The 26,968-nt window shown below is 49.0% G+C and overlaps 2 protein-coding genes, 3 long non-coding RNA genes and 1 pseudogene across 6 annotated transcripts in view; 3 read left to right on the forward strand and 3 right to left on the reverse strand.

Annotated features, from left to right (window-relative positions):
• PIP4K2B (phosphatidylinositol-5-phosphate 4-kinase type 2 beta) overlaps positions 1-13,675 on the forward strand; it is a 37,612-nt gene extending 23,937 nt beyond the window's left edge. Inside the window, exons 6-10 of one of the 2 annotated variants that reach the window (XM_008012903.3) lie at positions 367-405; positions 935-1,048; positions 8,107-8,365; positions 8,859-8,962; positions 9,624-13,675. In XM_008012903.3, coding sequence (XP_008011094.1) covers positions 367-405; positions 935-1,048; positions 8,107-8,365; positions 8,859-8,962; positions 9,624-9,704 — 597 coding nt within the window. In that variant the 3' untranslated portion in view covers positions 9,705-13,675. The remainder of the gene's footprint in view (positions 1-366; positions 406-934; positions 1,049-8,106; positions 8,366-8,858; positions 8,963-9,623) is intronic. The other variant, XM_073005350.1, reaches the window with a different exon arrangement.
• Positions 11,919-14,486, reverse strand: LOC140708700 (uncharacterized). Its single transcript, XR_012088915.1, has 2 exons — positions 14,262-14,486; positions 11,919-13,973 (listed from the first exon to the last, which is right to left on the reverse strand). It is a non-coding gene; the product is annotated as an uncharacterized lncRNA (long non-coding RNA).
• A 621-nt stretch (positions 14,487-15,107) lies between these two features.
• Positions 15,108-26,929, reverse strand: PSMB3 (proteasome 20S subunit beta 3). The gene is made up of 6 exons (XM_008012904.3): positions 26,806-26,929; positions 26,301-26,485; positions 23,023-23,130; positions 18,710-18,887; positions 16,763-16,857; positions 15,108-15,215 (listed from the first exon to the last, which is right to left on the reverse strand). The coding sequence occupies exons 1-6, from the start codon at positions 26,806-26,808 to the stop codon at positions 15,167-15,169; spliced, it is 618 nt and encodes a 205-aa protein (XP_008011095.1). The 5' UTR covers positions 26,809-26,929; the 3' UTR covers positions 15,108-15,166.
• Positions 15,212-24,750, forward strand: LOC140708699 (uncharacterized). The gene is made up of 3 exons (XR_012088914.1): positions 15,212-15,317; positions 17,159-17,233; positions 24,601-24,750. It is a non-coding gene; the product is annotated as an uncharacterized lncRNA (long non-coding RNA).
• LOC140708701 (uncharacterized) lies at positions 19,206-23,012 on the reverse strand. The gene is made up of 2 exons (XR_012088916.1): positions 21,095-23,012; positions 19,206-20,168 (listed from the first exon to the last, which is right to left on the reverse strand). It is a non-coding gene; the product is annotated as an uncharacterized lncRNA (long non-coding RNA).
• LOC119622279 (U6 spliceosomal RNA) lies at positions 23,685-23,780 on the forward strand (annotated as a pseudogene).
• Positions 26,930-26,968: the final 39 nt, after the last annotated feature.

A 26,968-nucleotide genomic window follows, 5' to 3' on the forward strand; every position in this document is an offset into this window, starting at 1 on the left:
GCCCCTGTGGTATGTGCTTTCAGAGTGTACTGTCTCCTCCCTGTACCACTGAGCACCGTGGTAGTGAATGAGGTAATGACCGGTGGAACCACTGCTGAATATCTGTCTCCCCTGTTAGAAGGAAAGTGGCTTAAAGGCAGGGACTGAGCTTCTCCAGTGCAGTCCTCTTTGCTGAGCACGTAACAAGTATATTGCACGTAGAGCTCTATAAGTGGGCTTGACACAGTAAATGAACAAGGTGCTGCCTCCTGGCTCCTCTAGGACTCTAACCAGCCTACTTGAGTTCACCTGCTGGCTCTCCCATGTTTGCTCATGCAGTCGACTTTGCCTCAACTGGACTTCCCCTGATGGCTCTTATCCTTTCAGGGTTCTACGGTTGCCAGAGAAGCGAGCGACAAGGAGAAGGTATGCTGGTGCTGAGCAGGAATGGAAGGGTTGCTCAGAGTCAGAAACAACTCCTGTCAGCCATCCTGTCCCTCGCCCACCCCAGCCCCTAACCAAGCTCCCAGACATACCATCTGTCAATATGAAATGCCCTGTGTCACGAATCACCTGCCTTTCCTTACGCTAGGCCTAGACCTTGGTCTGTGGTCTTTTACCTCTGCCCTCACTAGGTTCTTCATAGTCCTGCTGGGATGGCAGACATTTCCATCTCATAGTCTAGCCTGAGTCAGTTACTGGCTGCCTGAGCCCTGAGCTGGTCCATGCTCAACAGGAAAGAGTCCTTTAGTCGTTCCTCATCTTTCATGTATTTGCCCTCCCCGCCTGCCCAAAGCCTGGGACTAGAGGCTCCTGCACTGTTGATTTAACAGGTTGAGTGTCAGTACACTGAAAACCTTTCCGCTTTCTGTATAGTTGCTCCCAGCAGAACAGTTGGGTGTCCCTGGGGTGAATGAATCAGGCTTAACCAGCCTAACTGCTGTTGCTCACCTAGGCCAAGGACTTGCCAACATTCAAAGACAATGACTTCCTCAATGAAGGACAGAAGCTGCACGTGGGAGAGGAGAGTAAAAAGAACTTCCTGGAGAAACTGAAGCGGGACGTTGAGGTACTTACTAACCTTCATTTTCACCTGCAGGGCTCCTTCTTACCTAGAGTAGGAGCCTCTTAAACCTTAAGAAGAATGGAATTCACTACTTTCCAGGAGTATAGACAAAAGGAAGGCTGGTGATTTGAGCAGTGTGGGCACTTATGGGCACCTAAAGCAAGTGCAAATGATCATTCCACCTGACGGAGCATAGTTGGTGCCAGTAGTACCTTTGCAATTTAGTTTAGAATGCTTTTCCCTTTTCACTAATTCATTCCAACACCTTTTCCAAACTCCCTTCTGCTGTTGTCCCTACAATGGAGAGGGCATCTGGCCATCAGAACTGTAGGAACCCAGCTATTAAGATCCTGTAACCCCAACATTTTGGGAGGCTCACTTTAGCTCAGCAATTCAGTACCAGCCTAGACAACATAGCAAGACCTCATCTCTACTAAAAATTAAAACATTTAGCCAGGCTCAGGGGCACACACCTGTAGTCCCAGCTACTTGGGAGACTGAGGCGAAAGGATTGTTTGAGCCCGGGAGATGAGGCTGCAGTGAGCTGTGGTCTCACCACTACACTCCAGCCTGGGCAACAGAGCGAGACATTGTCTCAAAACAAAAACCAAAAAAGTTGGCTAAGCATGGCAGTTTATGCTTGTAATCCCAGCACCTTGGAAGGATGAGGCAGAAGGATCACTGGAACCTGGCAGATCAAGGCAGCATGAACCGTGATCGTGCCACTGCACTCCAGCCTGGGTGACAGAGCAAGACCCTGTCTCAAAAAATAAAAATCCACCAACCAGGTTCTTCTCTGGCTCTGGCTCTGGCTCTGATTCTCCACTTAATCGAGCAAACTTCTGTTTGTAGTCCGGGGAGGACAGGTGCTAAATAGGGAGAATGTTACCTGGACCACTTGATAACTCAGTGTCTTCATCTCTTTTGATAAATTGAGAGGCTGCTCGTTAAAACCAAACCCTACAAACAAACTTGGGAAAAAACAGTTTTTTGGTTTTTTTTAATTGTGGTAAAATACATATAATAATAGGTGTATTTTTTTGTGGGGGGAGGAGATTTTCACTCTGTCCCCAGGCTGGAGTGAAGTGGCATGATCTCGGCTCACTGCAACCTCCACCTCCTGGGTTCAAGTGATTCTCCTGCCTCAGCCTCCCAAGTAGCTGGGACTATAGGTGCGTGTTAGCCATTTTGAAGTATGTAGTTGAGTGGCTTGAAGTACATTCACATTGTTATGCAACCAGCACTACCATTCATCTCTGAACTTTTATCTTCCCCAGCTGAAACGCTATACCCATTAAACACTAATTCCCAACTCCCCCTCCCTAACCCCTGGCAATCAGTATTCTAGTTTCTGCCCCTGTGAAGTTGACTACTCTAAGAACTTCACATAAGAGGAAGCAAGCAGGCCGGGCGCGGTGGCTCACGCCTGTAATCCCAGCACTTTGGGAGGCCGAGGCGGGCGAATCACGAGGTCAGGAGATCGAGACCATCCTGGTGAATACGGTGAAACCCTGTCTCTACTAAAAATACAAAAAAATTAGCTGGGTGTGGTGGCGGGCGCCTGTAGTCCCAGCTACTCAGGAGGCTGAGGCAGGAGAATGGCGTGAACCCAGCAGGCGGAGCTTTCAGTGAGCCCAGATCGCGCCACTACACTCCAGCCTGGGCGACACGGCGAGACTCCATCCCAAAAAAAAAAAAAAAAAAAAGAGGAAGCTGAACGAGGTGAGGTGGCTCACGCCTATAATCCCAGCACTTTGGGAGGCTGAGGTAGGCGGATCTCCTGAGGTCAGGAGTTTGAGACCAGCCTGACCAACGTGGAGAAACTCGGTCTCTACTAAAAATACAAAATTTAGCCGGGCATGGTGGTGCATGCCTGCAGTCCCAGCTACTTGGGAGGCTGAGGCAGGAGAATCGCTTGAACCCAGGAGGTGGAGGTGGAGGTTGCGGTGAGCCGAGATCACGCCATTGCACCCCAGCTTGGGCAACATGTTATGAATGAAACTCTGTCTCAAAAAAAAAAAAAGAGGAAGCAAACAGCTGTTGTCCTTTTGTGACTCTCTTATTTCACTTAGCATAATGTCTTCAAGGTTCATCCATATTGTATCATGTGTCAGAATTTTTTTTTATTTTTTATTTATTATTTATTTATTTGTTTTGACACAGAGTCTTGCTGTGTCACCAGACTGGAGTGCAGTGGTGTGATCTCAGCTCACTGCAACCTCTGCCTCCCAGGTTCAAGCGATTCTCCTGCCTCTGCCTCCTGAGTAGCTGGGACTTCAGGTGTGTGCCACCATGCCCAGCTAATTTTTGTTATTTTTTTAGTAGAGACGGGGTTTCACTATGTTGACCAGGATGGTCTCGATCTCCTGACCTCCTGATCCACCCGCCTCAGCCTCCCAAAGTGCTGGGATTACAGGCATGAGCCACCACACCCGGCCAGAATTTCTTTCTTTTTATAGCTGAATAAGGCTGAGCATGGTGGCTCACACCTGTAATCCCAACAGCTCAGGAGGCTGAGGCAGAAGGATTGCTGAGGCCAGCAGTTGGAGACCTGGCCTATTTACTGAGATCCTGTCCTTACAAAAACTTGAAAACTAGCTGGGTGTGGTGACATGTGCCTGTAGTCCTAGTTATTCAGGAGGCTGGGTGGGAGAATCCCTTGTGCTAGGAGTTCATGGTTGTGGTGAGCTATGATCATGCCACTGCGCATCAGCCTGAACTAGAGGGTAAGACCCCGTCTCTTTAAAACAAACAAACAAACAAACAAAAGCCGGGCATGGTGGCTCATGCCTGTAATCCCAGCACTTTGGGAGGCCAAGGCGGGCGGATCACGAGGTCAGGAGATCAAGACCATCCTGGCTAACATGGTGAAACTCAGTATCTACTAAAAATACAAAAACAAAATTAGCCAGGCATGGTCATGGGCACCTGTAGTCCCAGCTACTCTGGAGGCTGAGGCGGGAGAATGGCATGAACCCAGGAGATGGGGCTTGCAGTGAGCCAAGATGTGCACCACTGCACTCCAGCCTGGGCGACAGAATGAGACCTCATGTCTGCGCACACACACAAACACACACGCACAAACCTGATTAATATTCCATTGTTTGAATGTATTACATTTTGTTTATTCATCAGTTAATGGACCCTTGTTATATCAGTTGGGGTTCTCCAGAGAAACAAAACCTATAGAATGTTTTGTAAATCTCTTTATACCAAGAGATTTATTTTTTATTTTATTTATTTATTTATTTTTGAGACAGAGTCTCGCTGTGTTACCCAGACTGGAGTGCGGTGGCACGATCTTGGCTCACTGCAAGCTCCACCTCCTGGGTTCATGCCATTCTTCTGCCTCAGCCTACTGAGTAGCTGGGACTACAGGTTCCCAGCACCACGCCTGGCTAGTTTTTTTTTGTATTTTTAGTAGAGACCGGGTTTCACCATGTTAACCAGGATGGTCTCGATCTCCTGACCTTGTGATCTGCCCTCCTCGGCCTCCCAAAGTGCTGGGATTACAGGTGTGAGCCACCGCGCCTGGCCCCAAGAGATTTATTTTAAGGAATTGGTTCATGGGATTATGGAGGCCAATGAGATCTGCAGTCAGCAAGCCGGAGGCCCAGGAGAGCTGGTGGTGTGGTTTTACTCTACAGGCCATCAAGCAGCCAGGCAGAAGAGGTTCCCTGTTCCTCACAGGAGGGTCACCCTTTTTCTTCTCTTCAAGCCTTCTGCTGATTGAATGATGCCCATCCAAACTGGGGAGGGCCATCTGCTTTACTCAGTCCACCAGTTCAATGCTCATTTCACCCAGAAACCGTCACAGACGCACTCAGAATAATGCTTGACCAAGTGTCTGGGCACTCAGGCCCAGTCCAGCTGGCGTATACAGTTAGCCATCACACTTAGGTTGCTTCCACCTTGTAGCTGTTGGGAATAATGCTACTGTGAACATGCTTCGTTTTGCTAGGAAGCGTTTCCTTAGTCACCCCCAACTATGTTCTTTCCTTATTCTGTCTTTTATCATCTGACATTATTTGTCCTGAGTCTTGCTCCTTTTCCCTTTTCTACCTCCCCCTACTGTCGTTCTAAGAAGAATTTAATGCAGTTTACTCAGTGCATTTATTTTCAATGCATATTGCTTTATAAATGTTCTCAGGTGGGTGGAGGGCATGGTGCATGGACCCTCTTTTTCCTGGGACCCCGACCCCTTCTCCCTGGGCCTTGAGAAGGCTTTATCTAGAAGTGCTCAGAGTGGTGTCCCTCCTGCCCTTCCTCTTTCAAGGAGACCCTGCTGGGCTCCCATCTTTAGGGCTCCTTGTGCTTTAAGTTGTGTTCTGGGCCTGTGCATAGAGCCACTCTGCTTCCATGATGATTCTCCTCCTCGTTCTCTGTTAGGGCCTAACACGGTGGTCAGTCTAGCAGTCTCCTAGTGACCACTGTGTGATGGTGACTGCATTCTTGCCTCATTATTAGCTAAACTGGAATGCCAGCTGGCCATTTCCATCCTGTATCATTCCACACTTTGTCTGGAAATCCTAGATAGAAGACTTGAACCACCACCCTACTCACAGCACCCATTATACAGATGAGAAAACTGAGACTTGGCAAAGGGAGTCGTCACATGATGCTAGGGGAGGGCCCCAGAACTTTCCCCTGCACCACACAGCCTCTTTCGACCTTTGGGGAATGGGTTGAGAATATTGGTTGGTTCTGGCTGCCATTCTTGTGTGGTTTTGTGTTCCCTCCCTTTTTTTTCTATTTTTACCAGGGCTGATAAAGAAGTTGATGACATTGTTTTTTCAGACTTTGTCTCTGAGGCCAGTTAGAAGTATATTTTACCTTGCAACCCAATGGATACACACAACTGAAACACGGTCTACCTTTATTTTCTATCTTGTATTCTGATATTTTCTATTCTATTTTATTATACAGTAGTCCCCCCTTAACAGCAGGGGACATGTTACAAGATCCCCAGTGGATGCCTGAAGCCACAGATAGTACTGAGCCCCATATATACGGTGCATGAATTTTTTTTCCTTCTTCACAGTTTCACGGATAGAAGATTTGTTCTTACAGGAGATCTTAGCAACCTCAGCATGGAATTTATTTTCTTTTTAAGTCAAGAGCTTTCACCTTTTCACTTAAAGCTGGCCAGGTGCAGTGGCTCACACCTGTAATCCCAGCACTTTGGGAGGCCGAGGCAGGTGGATCACTTGAGATCAGGAGCTTGAGACCAGCCTGACCAACATGATGAAACTGTGTTGCTACTAAAAATACAAAAATTAGCCAAGTGTGGTGGTGATACACGCCTGTAGTCCCAGCTACTCGGGAGGCTGAGGCAGGAGAATCACTTGAACCTGGGAGGTGGAGGTTGCAATGAGCCGAGATTCAACCAGTGTACTCTAGCCTGGGTGACAGAGCAAGACTTTGTCTCAAAAAAAGAAAGCACTTTATGGCTTCTCTTTGGCATATCTGAATTGCCAACATCACTACTCTTGCTTTTTGGGGTCATAATGAAGTCAAATATGGGTTACTTGAATACAAGCACTGTGATACAACTATAGTGAACTGATAACCAAGATAGCTACTGACAGCTACTGAAAGACTAATGGGATGTTAGTGTGTACAGTGTGGAGACACTGGACAAAGGGATAATCTGCATCCTGGTCAGCACTGAACAGAATATATCAAGATTTTATCACACTACTGAGAATGGTGCACTATTTAAAAACTTATGAATTATTGCTGGAATTTTCCATTTAATATTTTTGGACTGTAGTTGACACAGGTAACTGAAACCATTGTGGATAAGGGTGGACTACTGTATTTAATTTAAAGAAATCCTAGTTCCAGCCCACTACACTGGGTTTAAGAGGCATAATGGGTTGAAATTTGTGATCTGAAATATATTGCTGTGTTGTATCCATCTCTCCAACCTCTTCCATATCATTTCATTATTTCTTTCCTCAAACTTGGCCATGGCCTCTTTTTTTTTTAATAAGAGACAGGGTCTCACTCTGTTCCCCAGGTTTGAGTGCAGTAGTGCCATCGTAGCTTACTGCAGCCTCAAATATCTGGAATCAAGCGATGCCACTTCAGCCTCCCAAGTAGGTAGGACCACAGGTGTGCACTGCCACGCCAAGCTAATTTTTTTTGTTTTTTGTTTTATTTGAGACGGAGTATCGCTCTGTCCCCCAGGCTGGAGTGCAGTGACGCAATCTTGGCTCACAGCAAGCTCCACTTGCCAAGTTCATGCCATTCTCCTGCCTCAGCCTGCCGAGTAGCTGGGACTACAGGCACCTGCCACCACGCCCAGCTAATTTTTTGTATTTTTAGTAGAGACAGGGTTTCACTGTGTTAGCCAGGGTGGTCTCGATCTCCTGACCTCGTGATCCACCCGCCTCGGCCTCCCAAAGTGCTGGGATTACAGCCGTGAGCCACCACACCCGGCCACACCCAGCTAATTTTAAAAGTTTTTTGTGGAGATGGGGTCTCACCACATTGCTGAGGCTGGTCTCAAACTCCTGGCCTCAAGTGATCCTCCCTAATTGGCCTCCCAAAGTGCTGGGATTGTTGGCGTGAGCCACCGTGCCCAGCCACCATGGCCTCTCTTGATCCCAACCCGTCATGGGCTGTTCCCTCTTCCTACAGCGCTCGTTCCATCTTTAACCTGCAGCACTTGCCTCACTGACTCCTCTTCATCCTTCAGCCTTGGCCTCAACTCCTTTCTTCAGGGAGGGTCTTGCTTACCCCTCACTGTAAACTCCCACAGCTCCTTGACTTTTTTTTTTTTTTTAAGTCAGTCTCGCTCTGTTACCCAGCTAAAGTGCAGTGGTGTGATCGCAACTCACTGCAGCCTCGACCTCCTGCTTTCCCCTGCTGAATGACTGTCTTCCCCACTAGACTTAGAGAGCTCGCTGAGGGCAGGTGCTCTGATGCCTTACTCTCTGTTGAATTTCAGAACTCTGTAGAATTGAGTTGAATGCCTTTTCCCCCTTTCTGGATGTCACTGGGATGTCCTGTGTAACCTCTTCTTCCTTCCATCTTTCCATCCTTGGCCTTCCTAGTTCTTGGCACAGCTGAAGATCATGGACTACAGCCTGCTGGTGGGCATCCATGACGTGGACCGGGCAGAGCAGGAAGAGATGGAGGTGGAGGAGCGGGCAGAGGATGAGGAGTGTGAGAATGATGGGGTGGGCGGCAACCTACTCTGCTCCTATGGCACACCTCCCGACAGCCCTGGCAACCTCCTCAGCTTTCCTCGGTTCTTTGGTCCTGGGGAATTCGACCCCTCTGTTGATGTCTATGCCATGAAAAGCCATGAAAGTAAGTCAGAGCCTGTGCCTGCCCTGCACAGCCCTGCCCTCATCCTAACCCCTCAGCTCATTGTTTAGATCCTTCTAGGGGCATCTGGGCCTCCACCTCATTCATTGCTGCCTTTGACCTCTTTCTGCCTCCAGACTCCCCTCCAGGGTTGCCACCTGAACCTGGGGTCCTGGGGCTCCTTCTCTGCCAGGCTTTCCTATACTTCCTATACTTCACCCTGCTTGTCCTGGCTGACTGAGGAATGGTTCTGCTCTGGTTCATGGGATGAACCAAACTTTATTCACACTGTCCTGTCAGCCCCTCAGAGTGACTGTGAAGATCCAATAAGATAAGAGCTATGAAAACTGGAAAGGACTCCACTGGTCCTTTTCTCAGCCCCAACATGATAAGGATGGAGCTGAGCCTTGTGTCTGGGGGTTGTAGCATTGCCCAGCTGCTTTCTGCCCTTCTCCTGCCCCCTCTTCCTCCTTCCCTGCTCTCCATGTCCCTCCAGGTTCCCCCAAGAAGGAGGTGTATTTCATGGCCATCATTGATATCCTCACGCCATACGACACAAAGAAGAAAGCTGCACATGCTGCCAAAACGGTGAAACACGGGGTGAGTCCTCTCCATCTTCATCCAGGGCCCAGCTGAGTCGGTGCGTCTGTGCTTACCTTCAGACCCCAGGGAGGGCAGTCTCAGGCCTCTTGCTCCAAGGAACAACACTCCTGTCCCCTTCTTCCTAGGAGAGCGGACTGGAAGAGCAGCCTGCCTGCCTTGCCATGTTCCCTGTCTTCACCTACCCACTCCCTGCCAGGCTGGGCCCAATTTGTTTATCCCCCAGTTCTCTAGCCCTTGGGGCCAAGCCTGCCAGTGTTTTTCCTCAGGGCCTGCTGGGCCTATTGTGCATCTTGTTGAAGGGCCAGTAATAGCTTTGTTTCCATGACCATAGTGCTCCCCACAGGCCTGTTTCCCCGTGGGCCTGAAGCCCTGTTCTCCATGTAGTGACCCCCATAGAGATCCAGAGCCTCTCTGCCACCTCCCCACTGCCTTTCTTCTACTTCGGTACAGGCCTGGGGTTATACATCACAGGAGTGGGGCCAAGACAGTTCAGGACTGGTGGGCCACTTCCTGAGGTAGTCTGCTTGGTCTTGGTGGGGCCGGGGGTGGTATTCAGCTCTGATACTAAGAGGCTTCTGAATACCCTGGCTCCTCCCAGGTGCAGCCTCCTGATTGGGGCACAGGAACTCAACCTGAATCAGCCTCTTGTGTATTACAGGCAGGGGCCGAGATCTCGACTGTGAATCCTGAGCAGTACTCCAAACGCTTCAACGAGTTTATGTCCAACATCCTGACGTAGTTATCTTCTACTTTCAGCCAGAGCCAGAGAGCTGGATATGCGGTCGGGGATCGGGAGTTAGGGAGAAGGGTGTATTTGGGCTAGATGGGAGGGTGGGAGCAGAGTCGGGTTTGGGAGGGCTTTAGCAATGAGACTGCAGCCTGTGACACCAAGAGAGACTTTAGCTGAAGAGGAGGGGGATGTGCTGTGTGTGCACCTGCTCACAGGATATAACCCCACCTTCTGCTTACCCTTGATTTTTGCCCCCGATTTGACACCCAGGTTAAAAAGGGGTTCCCTTTTTGTTACCTTATAACCTTTTAAGATACCTTGGGGCTAGAGATGACTTTGTGAGTTTATTTGGGTTTTGTTTCCGAAATTTCATTGCTCCAGGTTTGCTATTTATAATCATATATTTCATCACCCTACCCACCCTCACCATCCTTGCTGAGCTCTCAGTTCCCTTCAGTTAAAGAGACACCCAGTAGACCCAGGACAAGGGTCCTTTCAGAGCCAAGTGCTCTGATGCCAGGTTGGAGAGGTCAGACACCTCGCCCTGCTGCATTTGCTCTTGTCTGGATTAACTTTGTAATTTTATGGAGTATTGTGCACAACTTCCTCCACCTTTCCCTTGGATTCAAGTGAAATGTTGCATTATTCCTCCATCCTGTCCGGAACATACCAGGTCAGCACCAGACATCTCGGATCAGAATCAGAGATCTCAGAGGGGAATGAGTTCATCCTCATGGGATGGTGAGGGGCAGGAAAGCGGCTGGGCTCTCGGACACCTGGTTCTCAGAGAACCCTGTGATGATCACCCAAGCCCCAGGCTCTCTTAGCCCCTGGAGTTCAGAAGTCCTCTCTGTAAAGCCTGCCTCCCACTAGGTCAAGAGGAACTAGAGTACCTTTGGATTTATCAGGACCCTCATATTTAAATGGTTATTTCCCTTTGGGAAAACCTCAGAAACTGATATATCAAATGAGGTCCTGTGCCCTCGATCTATTTCCTTCCTTTTGACCTCCTCCCAGGCACTCTCACTTCTAGCCGAGCTCTTAGCTCGGGGCGAATCCCCAAGCACCTGGAGTGCTCTTTTGCAGGGACACCTCCTTAAGCCAGGAGATCTGGCTCCCTGTGCCTGGAGAGTTACAGCCAGCAAGGTACCCCCATCTTAGAATGTGGCGTCCAGACGCGAGGTGGCTTCCTAGTTACATGAGGATGTGATCCAGGAAATCCAGTTTGGAAGTTCGATGTGGGTTTTGACCTGGCCCCGCCTTGGGGCTGTTTTTTCTTGTTGCCCCGCTCTAGACTTCTAGCAGATCTGTGGCCCACAGGCTTTTTTGGAAGGAGTGGCTTCTTGCAGGTGTTCCACCTGCATTCGGAGCCTGCCACCCAGGCCCTCAGAACTGAGCCACAGACTGCTCTGGCCAGGAGAGAAACAGCCCTGTTGCTCTGCATTGGGGGAAGTACATTCCTGCATCTTCTCACCCGCTCAACCAGGAACTGGGAATTTGGGATGAGATATGGTCAAACTTGTAGATAACCCCAAAGATGTGAAGATCGCTTGTGAAACCATTTTGAATGAATAAATTGGTTTCCTGTGACTCCTTCCAAACTTGGCCAAGCTCAGCTTTCGAAGCAGGAACGAGCACTGTCTCTGTGCCTGACTCAGCATACAGGTCAGGAAAGAATGGAGACGGCATTCTTGGACTTCAGTGGGGCTGCTGGATTGGATGGGAAACCATTCTGGAAGAGGCAGATGGGGGTCAAACCACTGCCCTGGCCCCAGGAAGGGGTCATAGGTAGGTCTGAGCAACTGCTGCAAGACCGCTACATGACTTAGGGAACTTGAAACCAGCTGCCGCATGGAGAAAACAAATTTGACTTAGGAAAGGATTATGTAGGAATAATGTTTGGGCTTGATTTCCGCATGTCATAATGAAGAATGCAAGTTTGGATCTGCTCCTCGTCAGGCCCAGCACCTCTGAAGCTTGGAAAACTGTCTTCCAGCAGTCTCCATGGCCTTGGGCTCCCACCGGCTTCTCTGCGTTTGGTCTGCTGATCATGTTGCCATAATGTGTTTGGAAAGTGTAACACATTCTTAGCGGTTAAAGACGACTACCAGGTATCTAACTTGTTTAACATTGAGTGTGTGTGTGTGTGTGTGTGTGTTGTATATTGTTTACAGTTTGAGAGGTAGCATTCTGTTTCAAATGCTTTTTGTTTTTCTGACAGTATTGTTGACTGGGTCACAACATTTTGAGCTGTGGTATGGTGGATTTTCAGTTTTTTTTTTTAAAGGTCATTTGCTGTGCTATCTTCAAAACCTTGAGTTTGGCCCCTAATGTTTGGCATTCTAATGTTTAAAAGCTATTTATCTTGCTTTATACAAGTTTCCTTTCTCTTCTTTTCATTATGATACTCTATTCGGTCTGCAGTTTGAATGTAGAGAAAGTGGACTGATTCCCCAAGCACTGTCTGCCCCCACTCTTTCCTCCTTGGGTCCCGCCATTCTTTTACTGGGCAGCCGAAGGCATCGGAGGGCAAGTGACTACCCTCAACCTCACTCCCTGGGGCCATGAAGAAAAGCTCAACAGTCTCATGGCATCTCCGAATAATGTTGGGTCTCTCAAGAAGAAAGGTGTAAGAATAAGGACATGGCTGATTGGGCGAGGCCAGGATAGGGCTAAGGCCAGGGTTCCTGGCTGGCATCCAGTCACCCCTTCTCCTGTCCTTCTCCCTCTTCCACAAGTCCACAGCCGAGACACTGTAGTCTCCCAGCCACAGTGACGAGTGCCCTGGAAACTCCACTGACCTCTAGATGAAGGTCCCTGGCCCTGGTTCCTGTTAATTAACCACTGGGTATTTGTGTCCCCCAGCACAGACTCCTTTCCTGTGCCCTGCGGCTTGGGGTCACGGGGCTTGCCAGGAAGCCACAGTTGAGGGGCGCAGACTGAAGCAGTGCACCACCTCTCCTTGTTTCTCTAGCTCAGGGGTTGCTGGTCTGTGGCAGGCGCCACGAGTGGCCCCTGTGGCTGTTCTCAGTGGCAGTCTTTTAAGTTTCCAACCGCAGGCAGCTCTTTGTCCTCTCTCCCTACTTCACTCTTTCTCTTGCCTGTACTTTCGGCCTCAAATGGGCCTGCTGGTAGCGCTCAGGGTGAGGCTAGACTCCTGCCCTGCCTTTCCTATCTTCATGGTCTGCCAGGGCATGCCTTGGGGAGGTGGATCAAAGACAGGACTTTTCTCAGTAGCCAGTCCTACCCCCCAGTTGTCTTTTTACCAGTTAAGGGTGGGAGAGAAAACGGCAGCACCCCAGCATGTGAGTTACTCAGGTGTTGGGGGCCAGAAGGGACAGTGTGTTTAAACAACCCTCAGAGCTCTGGCCTTAAACCTGTGGCCCCCCCCACCAAGTCTAGGAGCCTCATCTCTTTCTGGCAGTCATGCGGGCAGGGGATCCTGAAAGGGAAAACCCATTCAGACAACTGTTCCCCAATCTACCAGCCATCTGCAGGGGCAGTGACGCGGCCTCTCCCTCCTCTGGAATGTGCCGCTTATGAAGAGTGCCCCACGGGGAAGAGGAGACTGAGCTGTCCTTCAGTAGCTTGTGCCAGTATCCCAGGGCAGAAGTTTCCACAGGAGCCTCTTGCCCTTGCTCAGAGCCACTTTGTGAGGCGGTAGGAGCCAACACCCTTGGGGGAGGGGGCAGTGCTGCTCAGCACACCCCAGCATCAGGTCAGATCATTGAAATTAAAAAATGTGAATGAAGTTCATATCTACCTTTTGGGGAAACAGGACAAACCACCACCCCACCAAGTGTGTGACTTCTCCATATCCCATTGCAGTTTCCATTTTTTAAATAGGAATTTTCAATCCCCCGTGCTTGTCTAACGTCCGCTTTAAACAGTTCGAGACCCTGTTACTGTTTGAAAATGCATGCATGTTACAATGAATCTCCAACCTGAGGAAAAAAATAAAACTCAAAAAGCTTTGTGTAGATCTGTTATGTGTGAGTCCTTGGGAAATGAACCTTTTTTTTTTCTTTCCAGAATTAAAAAGTTTTGGTCCTAGCTTTAGAGGCAGCTTCGGCTAAATCAATGTATGGCTTGAGTTTGGAGAAAGAATATGGTCAATGACATCCCGCTTTCAGATGCAATTAATAAGCAGTGGTTAAAAGCACAGCACCACTGGCTGCGTGTGGTGGCTCATACTCAGTACTTGGGGAGGCCAAGGCAGGAGGATCGCTTGAGCCCAGGAGTTCAGGACCAGTCTGGTAACATAGTGAGATCCCGTCCCTACAAAACAAGAAGTAGCCGGATATGATGGCGCATGTCTATAGTCCCAGCTACTCCGGAGGCTGAGGTGGGAAGATCACTTGAGCTTGGGAGGTTGAGGCTGCAGTGAACCATGATCGCACCACAGCACTCCAACCCGGGCAATAATGAGACTCTTAAGGAAAAAACAAAACACCACAGCACCAGGGCCAATCCACCTGTTAGCTGTTACCACCATGCACGTGGAAGAATGGACAAACCACCCCCTCCTCCAGTGTGTAGAGCGAACTCTGGCTAGGAGCCACTCACCTCACGTAACTTTGAACATGTCACCTCTGTGCACATCATCTCCATCTGGGCACTTCACTTAAAACCTAGTGGTTCTCAGAGTGCGGTCTTAGACCAGCAGTGTCATTAGCACCTGGGAGTCAGAAATGCAAATTCTTAGGTTCCAACCCAGATCTCCTGAATCAAACTTTTAATGAGCCCTCCAGGTGATTCCGATGGGGGCTAACGTTTGGGAACCACTCTGCTATGCAAACATTAGGCTATCTATGTACTACAGGTTGCAAGCTGGAATCATTTGGGGGAATTTTGGAATAGACAGGTGCCCTGGCCCCTAAAAGGCCAGTTAAATCAGAATCTCAAGGGGTGGGATCAAGGTATGTGTTTTAGGAGTTCCACAGGTGACTAATGCGCTGGCCAGGTTAAGAAACACTAGACTACTTATGGATACTTGGCCAAATATCTACCTGAAGCAATAAAAGATCTAAGGGTTTTCCCATAGAGTTTGAAAAGGATTCTAAGCTCTGGAGTCAACGGAACATGAGTTTATGTCCTTGCTTTACCACGTATTAAAATAGACTTGGGTAAGTTATTTAACTGTCCTCCTTCTCCAAACAAGGATAATCTCAACTACCTTGAGTCATTATGATGAATAAATTCTAGACCATGTAAAGCACTTGTGTGGGGCCTAGCACACAGGGAGCATGCAGCAAGTGACATGTGGATTGTCCCCACTGGCACGCACCCGTGGAGTAGAGCGTGAGCCAGAAAGCAAGCCGAGGGTCAGGCCACACACACCAAGTGGCTGGCTGTAGCTGCCCAGCTAGGGCAGAGATCTGCGGAAAAGCATCAAAGACAAAGAAGCAGGAGTGAAAGACAGGCTATTTTATTTCAAAAAAAAAAAAAAAAGGCGGGCTCTGGGAACAGGGTTAGTCCATTCGGGCCTTCAGTGTCCTGGTGGTGATTTTGTCCTTCTCGCTGCAGAGGAAGAAAATCACAAGAAAACAACATCTCTACCCATCTGGACCGTGACTGTGACTAGCTCTCCCGGCCCTCAGCACCGAGCCCTCAAGCCCTGGGGTAAGGGAGCAGAACAAATGGCTGCCCGCTGCCTTTAGGTGTAACTATCCTGCTCTAGTTCATTCCTGCTGGCTCATCTCCTCTGCCTGTGGTGAGGAAGGAGGGACAGGAACAGAGACCTGGGCAGACTTTCCACAGGTGGAACCACCTCGAGGAGGCTTTCCCAGAAAATGATTCTGGGAAAGGGCGACTTCACAGCTCTCCAAAGCAGGGAAGGAGCTTGGCTGGATGCGGTGGCTCATGCCTGTAATCCTAGCACTTTGGGAGGCCGAGGTGGGTGGATCACGAGGTCAGGAGTTCAATACCAGTCTGACCAGCATGGTGAAACCCCATCTCTACTAAAAATACAGAAAGTAGGCGTGGTGGCATGTGCCTGTAATCCCAGCTACTCAGGAAGCTGAGGCAGGAGAATCGCTTGAACCCAGGAGGCGGAGGTTGCAGTGAGCCAAGATAGCACCAGTGCACTCCAGCCTGGGCGACAGAGCGAGACTCATCTGAAAAAAAAAAAAAAGAAGAAGGGAAGGAGCTCCTCCAAGCCTAGAGAACAAGCCACTTAGGAAGGAGAAGGTGTGGTTTCACCCCAAAGAACATAAAAAAACCTTCGGTGGTAAATTCTGTTTTTTGGGTTTTTTTGAGACAGTCTCACTCTTGCTGGAGTGCAGTGGTGCTATCTTGGCTCACTGCAACCTCCGCCTCCCAGGTTTAAGCAATTCTGCCTCAGCCTCCTGAGTAGCTAGGATTACAGGCGCACACATCACGCCCAGCTGATTTTTGTATTTTAGTAGAGACCATGTTGGCCAGGCTTGTCTCGAACTCCTGACCTTGTGATCCTCCTGCCTCAGCCTCCCAAAGTGCTGGGATTACAGGCATGAGCCACCGCGCCCGGCCAAATACTGTTTCATGGTAATTAAGCAGGCTGTCCCCCGAAAGGGTCCAAATGCTTATCCTGCAATGTAGGAAAGTGGTTGGAAGGACACCTCCTATTCTATCCAATCAGGTTCCTGGTGATGTCTCCAAACAAGAGGACAAGGGGGATGGCACGTAGGGAGCTGGCTGGGGCTTGGAAATTGGTCCCTAGAGCCCAGAACATCATATAGATCTGGGCTGGAGAGAGGATGCAAGCCACCTAAAATTTCAATCCATTTGTAGTAGCTTTGCTGTGGCTCACCCCAACACAGATCCCTGAGACTTTGGGGACATTGTTAAGGAAGAAATGTCTCTTGAGAGCACGGGTCACAGAACCTCAGCTGACAGAGGCCAGAGGAAGCTGGGTAGGCTGCCAGCTACCAGCCATAGGTAGGCATGGACTTTTGCTCCCCCAGGACAGCCAAAAGCACCTTATCTCATACCTGACCAGGGGGCTGGGAATATGGGGTGTATGCTTGTGGAGAAGGGAGAGGCAGGGTGTCTGCAGAGCGTCTAGACTTCTCCCAGCCCATACTCACATGATGTGGACAATAACTCCCATGCCTGACACTGCATCCCGGTCCACAGCATTCAGCATGGCTTGGGAGATGGTTTCAAACAGGTGTTCCGGATCCTGCCAACAGAGTGGGACCCCTTGAGACCACAGCCTCTGGCTCTGATTTCGTTTGGTCCCTTAACTCTCTTTTTTTCTACGCTCAAGGTTCCCAGCTCTGGCCTCAAGACATGCCTGAAGTAAGGGATGATTCCCAGGATGTGGGAAGCCCCCCTCAGCTCCTTCCTTGGAAGGAAGCAGAATTATGTAAAGGAAAGTGAAAGAGACGTCAAGCCCTGAATTTCTTTTACTAATCAGCAGTGTGACATTGGGCAAATAGCACGTCCCTTCACTGAGCCTCAGTTTCTTCTCTGTAAAATAGGGAGAAGAATCCCTATTTGGTTCCCATGTGCTTTAGCAGCTGTCTGATGGGCTCTGATCCTGGATATCTTAACAGGTACCTCAAAACCCAACCTGTCTCCAACCACAAACCCACTTTCCCCAAACCTGGTCCTTCTACATTCTGTCTTGGCTAGCCTAGCTGGAGAATCCAGCCATCCTCTGTCTCTACCTCCTTCGCTTCTGTTTTAAGTGACTAAGTCCCCTTGACAGCAGCCTTCCTGCCTCCCCACTGCCACTGTCTTTGCTCAGGGCCTCAGTGCCTCCTGCAGGCGATAACAGCCTGTCACGTCTACCTAAAGGCACCTGATTCCCTAGGTTCCTTATGGCAGAGGACAGAGTTCAAACTCCTTGGCATGGCATTCAAGGTCCTTTGAGGTCTCATCTCAGTCTCCAGCATCGTTTCGCACCATGTTTAACCCACACTTCAGCCAGGCTCAGCTCTCTCCAGTCACTGAGCATACCTGGCCCTTCCTTACCTTTGCACAGGCTGTTCCTTCTGCTACCAGACTCTTTTCTTTCCTCCTCTTCCCAACAAACTGCAGTTTAATGGTATTTGGGTGTGTCTTGCTTCACTGGACTGCAGTGGGCCCTTGAAAGCAGACTGTACCTGCTTTCCCCAATGCCCAGGAGAACTGACACTCAATAATGACAGTCGACCCTTGCCATCGAGCACTATCTAATCTGTTCTCATTTGGTTTTTTGCTCGCTTCGGCAGGACGTATACTCATTTGTTTTCCTCAGCACTACTGTGGGTTTTTTCTTTTTTTTTTTTTTTGAGATGGAGTTTAGCTCTTGTTGCCCAGGATGCAGTGCTATGGCACGATCTTGGCTCACTGTAACCTCTGCCTCCCAGACTCAAGTGATTCTCCTCAGCCTCCTGAGTAGCTGGGATTACAGGTGTGCACCACCATGCCTGGCTAATTTGACATTTTTTTTTTTAGTAGAGACAGAGTTTCTCCATGTTGGTCAGGCTGGTCTTGAACTCCCGACCTCAGGTGATCTGCTTGCCTCAGCCTCCCAAAATACTGCGATTATCGGTGTGAGCCACCGCCCCCGGCCTCCTCAGCACCACTTCTAAGGTAGACTTTCTTATCCCCATTTTACAGTCAAAGTAGTGGAGGCAGAGAGGTAAACTGGCTTCTCCAAGAACAATAACTAAGGTGGTGGGTGGATCCAAGTTTCCAACCCAGACAATCTGGTTCCAAAGCCCATTCTGTTGAGCCGCCTCTAACCCTACACTGAGTCAAATGTTTGCTCAACGAATGGATGCGAGAACCCTGTAAACCCAGTGTAAGGAATTTTTACTGCTGTGGTAAATATCTAACTGGTCTCCCAACAGAAGATGCTCTCCTTTGGAGCCAGTCAGCCCTGGCAGATGGAATTTCTGGATACCCTTCCAAGGAGCAGCAGCTGTGGCTTTCTCTCCCACCTGCACCATTTTCCCCATTACCTGCCACATAAACACATTTTTTTCCTAATGACCAAGGGTGGGTACCTCAGAGCCCAGTCCCACTCCATGCCACCAACATACCATGTTGGGCTCCCAGAGGGACTCGCACATTCCGTACATTTGTTCGGCGCAGGTGCCACTGACCACAAAGTCATCAGTCACCATGGGGCAGCCGATGAGGTCTAGAGAGCAAATGAAGGGCTTAAAGGTCTTCGGGTCCAATCCGGCAATGACTGGCTCAGTGTAGTAGGGGCCAAACCTGTGGGGGCCAGCATCAGAGAGAGAAACCAGAACTCAGGAATGCTCACTTTCATGTTCAAGCCTATTCAGACAAGGCCCTGGCCTAGACCCAGACCCAAAGGGAAATGGAGGACCTGTTTAGGAAGATCACCTTTCCCTGAGGCCAGCTCCCTCTCCCTTCTCCTGCCAGCTAGCAATATTCTAAGACTTCTTCAGTTTCTTTTCTTCAACACTTACCTTTCTGTCCTTCTCATCTCTGACCCTCTTGTCCTCCTTTCTTTCAGAATTGTTTTCTTCTAATCCTCCCTCTCTTCACCCAAGGTCCTACCATCACTCAGTCCTCTATGTGTATGTTTATACCTCTACTCCTTTAGAGAAAAGATTGGAGGCAGTTTATATGAAAAACACTGAAAAATAAAACTAAACCATTAAAACATAATACAAGATAACTCAGACTGAACACAAAGTTTTGTTTTGAGCCCCCTCGCAGGCAAGGCAAAGAGGGATACTCAGTGGCTGGGTTACTCTCATTGTCTGTCAAAAGGAAATGGCAGCTCATCAGAAACTTGTTCTAGACACTGATCTTTAAGAAAAATCAGTCTTAGGGATCTTTATATACAGATGATGGTCCCTGACTTACGATGGTTCAACTTAAAATTTTTCAACTTTATGATGGTTCCAAAGTAACAGGCATTCAGCGGAAACTATGCTTTGAAATTTGATCTTTTCCCAGGCTAGCAATATGTGGTACCAAACCCACTCCTGATGCTGGGCAGTGGCAATGAGCCGCAGCTCCCAGTCAGCCACACAATCACAAGAGGAAACAACAGATAATTTACACTGTTCTGCTGTGAGCAATTTTTGGATATAGTGTTTTGTGTTTTTGCATCCTATGTCTACAAAATACCCATTTCAAATTATAATATTTTAAACTTATAACATGTTATAAGGTAAGGAGTATCTGTATAAAATACCAAATAACATATGGCCAATATCCTCAATAGAGTCAGTAAAGAGATATTATCCATATGTCTTATTGGATCACAGTCATTTCTTTCTGTTTTTTTTTTTTTTGAGACGGAGTCTTGCTCTGTTGTCCAGGCTGGAGTGCAGTGGCATGATCTTGGCTCACTGCAAGCTCTGCCTCGTGAGTTCAAGCCATTCTCCTGCCTCAGCCTCCCAAGTAGCTGGGACTACAGGTACCCGCCACCATGCCCGGCTAATGTGTTTTATTTTTAGTAGAGATGGGGTTTCACCATGTTAGCCAGCATGGTCTCGATCTCCTGGCCTCATGATCCACCTGCCTCGGCCTCCCAAAGTGCTGGGCTTACAGGCGTGAGCCACTGCACCCAGCCTGGATCACAGTCATTTCTAAGGGCATGATCTTCAGTTATAGCTCTAAATAGAAACACACACGTGCGCACACACACACACATACAGTTTGAGATTACAGGCATAAGCCACCATGAAAATAACTTTTTTAGGCCAGGCATGATGGCTCACATTTGTAATCTCAGCACTTAGGGAGGAGGCCAAGGCTGGAGGATTGCTTGAGCCTAGGCATTCAAGACCAACCTAGACAACAAAGTGAGACCCCGTCTCTACAAAAAAATTTAAAAATTAGCCAGGTGTGGTGGCATGCACCTATGGTCCCAGCTACTCGGGAGGCTGAGGCAGGAGGATTGCTTGCGCCCAGGAGGCAAAGGTTGCAGTGAGCCATGATCGCACATTGCATTCCAGTCTGGGCAAAAGAGTGAGACTCTGTCTCAAAAAAATAATAATAAAATAAAAAATAAAAATAATAAATGACTTACTCTTATTGAAAAGAATAAAAATACATTAGGTTGCCTGAAAAATTCTGGATTCTTAGCTACTATTGCCGGGAGCTTCCTCTATGAGCCCATCTGAAATCAGTGATTTTTCTGGCAGGACAGGCTGAGGCACTGATCTGCAAACCTGAGCCATGTCCAGACTCCTTTTAAAATCTGGACCCTAGAAATACCGTCTACACACCTCTGAAACACTGCAGTAAAAGTTACTTCAGATGGTAACTTGGCATCAGCATAATAGAAAGTTCAAACACAGGCCCTGAACTGTTACAGTATTTGGTTTTAAGGTTCTTACCCAGATAATCCCGGATATTATTAACTTTTTTTTTCGTTGGCTGGGCGCAGTGGCTCATGCTTGTAATCCCAGCACTTTGGGAGGCCAAGGCAGGTGGATCACCTGAGGTCACGAGTTCGAGACCAGCCTGGCCAACATGATGAAACTCCGTCTCTACTAAAAATAAAAAAATTAGCCAGGTGCGGTGGCAGGCGCCTGTAATTCCAGCTACTCGGGAGCCTCAGGCAGGTTGCTCACCGCAATCTCTACCTCCCAGGTTCAAGCAATTCTCCTGCCTCAGTTTCCTGAGTAGCTGGGATTACCGGCGTATTGCCACCGTGCTCAGCTAATTTTTGTATTTTTATTGGAGACAGGGTTTCACCATGTTGGTCAGGCTGGTCTCTTAATTCCTGACTTCAGGTGATACACCCATCTCGGCCTCCCAAAGTGCTGGAATTACAGGCGTGAGCCACCACGCCCGGCCTATTTTTTATTTCTTTTGAGACTAAGTCTCACTCTGTCACCAAGGCTAGAGTGCAGTGGCATGATCTTGGCTCACTACAACCTCCACCTCCCAGGTTCAACAATTCTCATGCCTCAGCTTCCTGTGTGACTGGGATTATAGGCATGTACCACCACACCCAGCTAATTTTTGTATTTTTAGTAGAGAGGTTTCACCATGTTGACCAGGCTGGTCTCGAACTCCTGACCTCAAGTGATCCACCTTCCTTGGCCTCCCAAAGTACTGGGATTACAGGCATGAGCCACTGCGCCCAGCAAGCCATTTAATATACATCCAAATATGAGTTAATTGCTACAACTTTATGAGACTTTTTGCTGGGCGTGGTGGCTCATACTTGTAATCCCAGCACTTTGGGAGGCCGAGGTGGTAGATTAGTTGAGGTCGGGAGTTCAAGACCAGCCTAACCAACATGATGAAACCCCGTCTCTACTAAAAAAAAAAAAAAAAAAAAAAAAAGCCAGGTGTGATGGCACACGCCCGTAATCCCAGCTATTCAGGAGGCTGAGGCAGGAAGATCACTTGGACCCAGGAGGTGGAGATTGCAGTGAACCATGACTGCGCACCAGGGTGACAAAGCAAGACTCCATCTCGGAAAAAAAAAAAAAGAAAAGAAAAAGAAATGACAAGTCCTTTCAGTTTTGAAAGCTAAAGAGTATTTTTACAAATTACAAAAATTACTTCAAAATAAAAAGTTAAAAGGAAAAAAAAAAAAAAAGAGCTTGGGCTGGGTGTGGTGGTTCACACCTATAATCCCAGGACTTTGGGAGGCCAAGGCAGGTGGATCACCTGAGGTCAGGAGTTTGAAACCAGCCTGGTCCACATGGTGAAACCCCATCTCTACTGAAAATACAAAAATCGGCTGGGTGTGGTGATGTGGACCTGTAGTCCCAGCTACATGGAAGGCTGAGGCAGAAGAACTGATTGAACCCGGGAGGTGGAGGTTGCAGTGAGCCGAGATCGTGCCACTGCACTCCAGCCTGGGCAACAGAGCAAGACTCCATCTCAAAAAAAAAAAAAAGAAAAACAGAGCTCAACTTGTATTCTGGCCACCCAGGTTTGCCCAGAGGTAGAAAGCACCCACAGGGTCTCCGTTCAATTCCATCCCAGATTTCTGCACTGAATTCTACAGTTAGGCCCCTTGTTTCTCACCATAAAGCCCTCAAAAAGAACTGACGAAAATGAACACCCCATTCCTAGGCTCCCTGCTATTCCCGAGAAGCCAGGGCTGACAGAATAGCTCTAGAGTAAGGGTGGCTCCTGCTGGGAGACCCCAGAACAGTCTGGTGGGACTAATTCTTTTGCCTAGATGCAAACTTATCTGCTATGTGCATTCCTTGCCTTCTTCCAATGTAAGTATTTTCTTTCCTATTTGGTTGTCAGGCCCAAAGAAAACACACCCATAAAATAAGAATATTATCCTGCAAATAAGAGATGGAAAAACACGGAGAATCCCCTTCCTCAGCACCTACTCCGTACTACATTCAAAGGTTGTCTGCATTCTCTCAGTGCTAGCTACACTTGCACTCACCGTTTCTCATACAAGAGATTGGCCACCATGCTCATGAGGGTATAAGGTTTGATCTGCCGACCTTCCTTCAACTCATACAGGTTCAGCCGGAACTTGAGGCGCTGGGCACTAAGGTAGGAGAAAAGTGAGTTAGTAAGTCATTATTGAATATTCCCAAGTGTCTACCCTGTTGAGGTCAGGGGCACATAAGGAGACACCTCATCTCAGTCCCTGCCCAGGGAAAACTGCAGTCTTACATGTGTTAGGAAGTAGCAACTGGTGCTCACTTTGGCAGCACATATACATATACATATACATATACATACACATATACACATACACATATATATACACATATATACATATACATATATACATACACACACACACACATATATATATATATTTTTTGAGATGGAGTCTCGCTCTGTCGCCCAGGCTAGAGTGCAGTGGCAGGATCTGGGCTCATGGCAACCTCTGTCTCCTGGGTTCACGCCATTCTCCTGCCTCAGCCTCCCAAGTAGCTGGGACTACACGCGCCCGCCACCACGCCCAGCTAATTTTTTTGCACTTTTAGTAGAGATGGGGTTTCACTGTGTTAGCCAGGATGGTCTCGAACTCCTGACCTCATGATCTGCCTGCCTCGGCCTCCCAAAGTGCTGGGATTACGGGCGCGAGCCACTGCACCTGGCCTGGAAGCACATATATTAAAACTGGAATAATACAGAGAAGATTAGCAGAAGGATGACATGCAGATTTGTGAAGCATTCCATATAAAAAGTTTTAGGCTGGGCGCAGTGGGTCACACCTGTAATCCCAGCACTTTGGGAGATTGAGGCGGCTGGATCGCTTGAGCTCAGGAGTTCAAGCCAAGCCTGGGCAACGTAGTGAAATCTTGTCTCTTACAAAAAATACAAAAATTAGCTAGGCATGGTGGTGCACACCTTAGTCCCAGCCACTTGGGAGGGTGAGGTGGAAGGATCACTTGAGCCCTGGAGTTAGAGGTTGCAGTGAGTTAAGTTTATGTCACCAGTCTGGGTGACCAAAAAAAAAGAAAAAAAGAGCAGGACCAACTGCTGTGCTATGTGCTAACAGACCTGAAAGGTGCCTTAGAAAAAGGCCACTTGGCAGCCAGGCGCAGCGGTTCATGCCTGTAATCCCAGCACTTTGGGAGGCCGAGGTGGGCGGATCACGAGGTCAGGAGATCGAGACCATCCTGGCTAACACGGTGAAACCCCGTCTCTACTAAAAATACAAAAAATTAGCCGGCCGTGGTGGCGGGCGCCTGTCGTCCCAGCTACTTGGGAGGCTGAGGCAGAATGGCGTGAACCCAGGAGGAGGAGCTTACAGTGAGCTGAGATTGCGCCACTGCACTCCAGCCTGGGCGACAGAGCGAGACTCCCGTCTCCAAAAAGAAAAAGGCCACTTGGCAGCTTTGGTGAAAAAAGGAAAAAAGGTCACAGCTTGCCAGTTCCATTTCAGAGCCCCAGGATAGGCCCCTGCATAGAGCAGACCAATGCCACACCTGCTGGAGGCAAAGCAGTGTCTCAGGACACCAGAGCAAAGAGCCTTAGAAATGACTTGAGCTTCATCTTCCAGGTAGGGAAACCGAGGCCTAATGAAATGGGCAGTTATTGCCCACAAGCAAGCAAACGCAGTGAGAAAAGCCCTCTGAAGAAAAGGAAATGGTGTGAGAACAGCAGTGACTGGAGAGGGGAAGGCTCACAGGAGACTTCACACTGACAGGAACCCCAGGATGTCATTCTCTGACTCTACCAGGACAGGAAAAAAGGGCCGCGAGATCTCAGTAAGTGTTATGTTCTTGAGACTCAGGGAGTTTTAAGAGAAATGAGAACATTTTCTTTTTTAATTTCCTTCTTTTTATTTCTGAGACAGAATCGCACTCTGTTGCCCAGGCTAGAGTGCAGTGGCACAATCTCAGCTCACTGCAACCTCCGTCTCTCAGGTTCAAGCAATTCTCTAGCCTTAGCCTCCTGTGGAACTGGGATTACAGGTGATCACAACCACGCCCAGTTAATTTTTGTATTTTTAGTAGAGACAGGGTTTCACCATGTTGGCCAGGCTGGTCTGGAACTCCTGATCTCAAGATATCCGCCCATCTCCCAAAGTGTTGGTATTACAGGTGTGAGCCACCGTGCCTGGCCGAAATGAGAACATTTTCTGACAGGCATCCACCCACACTTGTGAGCTAGTCTCTCCACCTTCTAGGAAACAAATCGAGGACCTGCCGCTCCTCAGGCCACCAGTACCCTGCAGCACCTGCCCCCTGTGACCACGTAGTCCCTCCTGAAAGCCTATCGCCATTCTTTTCCTCTCTTATTATTCTCTGGCTTCTCTTGTCGCCTCACTGCTAAATGTAGGGTTCAGCTCTTAAACTGCTACTCATTATTTCCCTCTCTACAGACTTTGTCTCTCCAGAATCTGCTCCCATAGATTTGGCACATTGCCAATGCTTCCCCAACCCTGAGATATAATATCAAAACCCCAACTGTTTGCAAGATGTTTCTGTTGGGTTTGCCTTGTCCCCTCAAAATTGGTGTCAAAATCAAAGTCAGGCCAGGTGCGGTAGCTCATGCCTGTAATCTCAGCACTTTGGGAGGCTGATGCAGGTGGATCACTTGAGGTCAGGAGTTCCATACCAGCCTGGCCAACATGGTGAAACCCTGTCTCTACTAAAAATACAAAAATTAGCCAGGCATGGTGGTGCGTGCCTGTAGTCCCAGCTACTCAGGAGGCTGAGGCACAAAAATCGCTTGAGCCTGGGAGGTGGAGGTTGCAGTGAGCCAAGATCACGCCACTGAGCTCCAGCCTGGGTGACAGAGCAAGTCCCTGTCTCAAAAAAAAAAGAAAAGAAAAAAAAGAAAGGGAGGGACACGTTTCTGGAGACAGAGTCTCACTCTTTAGGGACTGAGCGCTGACTTCGGCCTTAGAGAGACTCGCGTGGGAATCCTGGCTGACACTCATTGACTTTGCTTCTTGGGCAAGACACTCTCTGAGACCCTCAGTTTCCTCATCTGCAAAATGGGATGGCAACATGGAATCCTCAGGGAGAGGATTAAGTAAGTCCATGAATGTGAGGTGTTTTCCACAGAGCCTGGCACAGCGGAAATGCGGGTAAAAGTTGATTAGGATACATCTCTGTATCGCTATGGTGTGCGGCAAAGTCTCAAACTCACTGGTGGTGTGTGGTAGATGACTGACACCTTGGCCGGTCAAGACGCCAGGGGAGGATGGTCCAAGAAGAGACCTGGGTGTGGGCAGGGACCCTTGAAACTTACACTGTCTGGACGTCAGTGGCGAGCCCGGCCAGACCGATGTACAGCCGGTCACCCATGGGAAAGATCTTCTGGAAGTCCGTGGTCACCATCTGGGCCTGGATCCCGAAGCGCCTGTCTGCAGCGATGGCCACACAGTTCTTCCCCTTCATGGCCATGACGGCCCCTCCGTTATAGGACATAATAGACTAGGACAGACAGAGCGGAGGGGTCAGCGCGGGGGGTCAAACGCTGCGACAGCCCCCGGCCTCGCTCCTGATGCGGAGGCTCCTGTACGCCCGTTCTCCATTCCGGAGGCGCCTGAACCCCTGGTTCTCCAGCTGGGATGAGCACTGTGTGGCGGCGATGAGCCGCACTCACCCTCTTGGTCCTCACCGGGGTCCGCTCCCCTCGAACTGAAACCGTTTCCTTCCATCGACCCTTGGCCCTTTTCGTCCCCAAGCCTCTCCCGACCCCCTCCGCTTCTCAATCCTTCCCTGTGCTCCTTTGCTTTAACTCCCCATCTCACCATGATTGCGGTGTACTAGGACCCCTCGATCGCCGGAGCAATTCCAGTAAACCGGGTCTAGCCTTCACTGCGCAACCGCTCTCGCTGCTGTCTCTTTATTGGCTGATAGGCGGACTCTTCCTGGACATCTGGGCTTTCTATTGGTCCCGCGCCCCTGTCGGTC

The sequence above is a fragment of the Chlorocebus sabaeus genome, chromosome 16 (assembly GCF_047675955.1).
Source record: "Chlorocebus sabaeus isolate Y175 chromosome 16, mChlSab1.0.hap1, whole genome shotgun sequence".
NCBI classification, from domain to species: domain Eukaryota; kingdom Metazoa; phylum Chordata; class Mammalia; order Primates; family Cercopithecidae; genus Chlorocebus; species Chlorocebus sabaeus.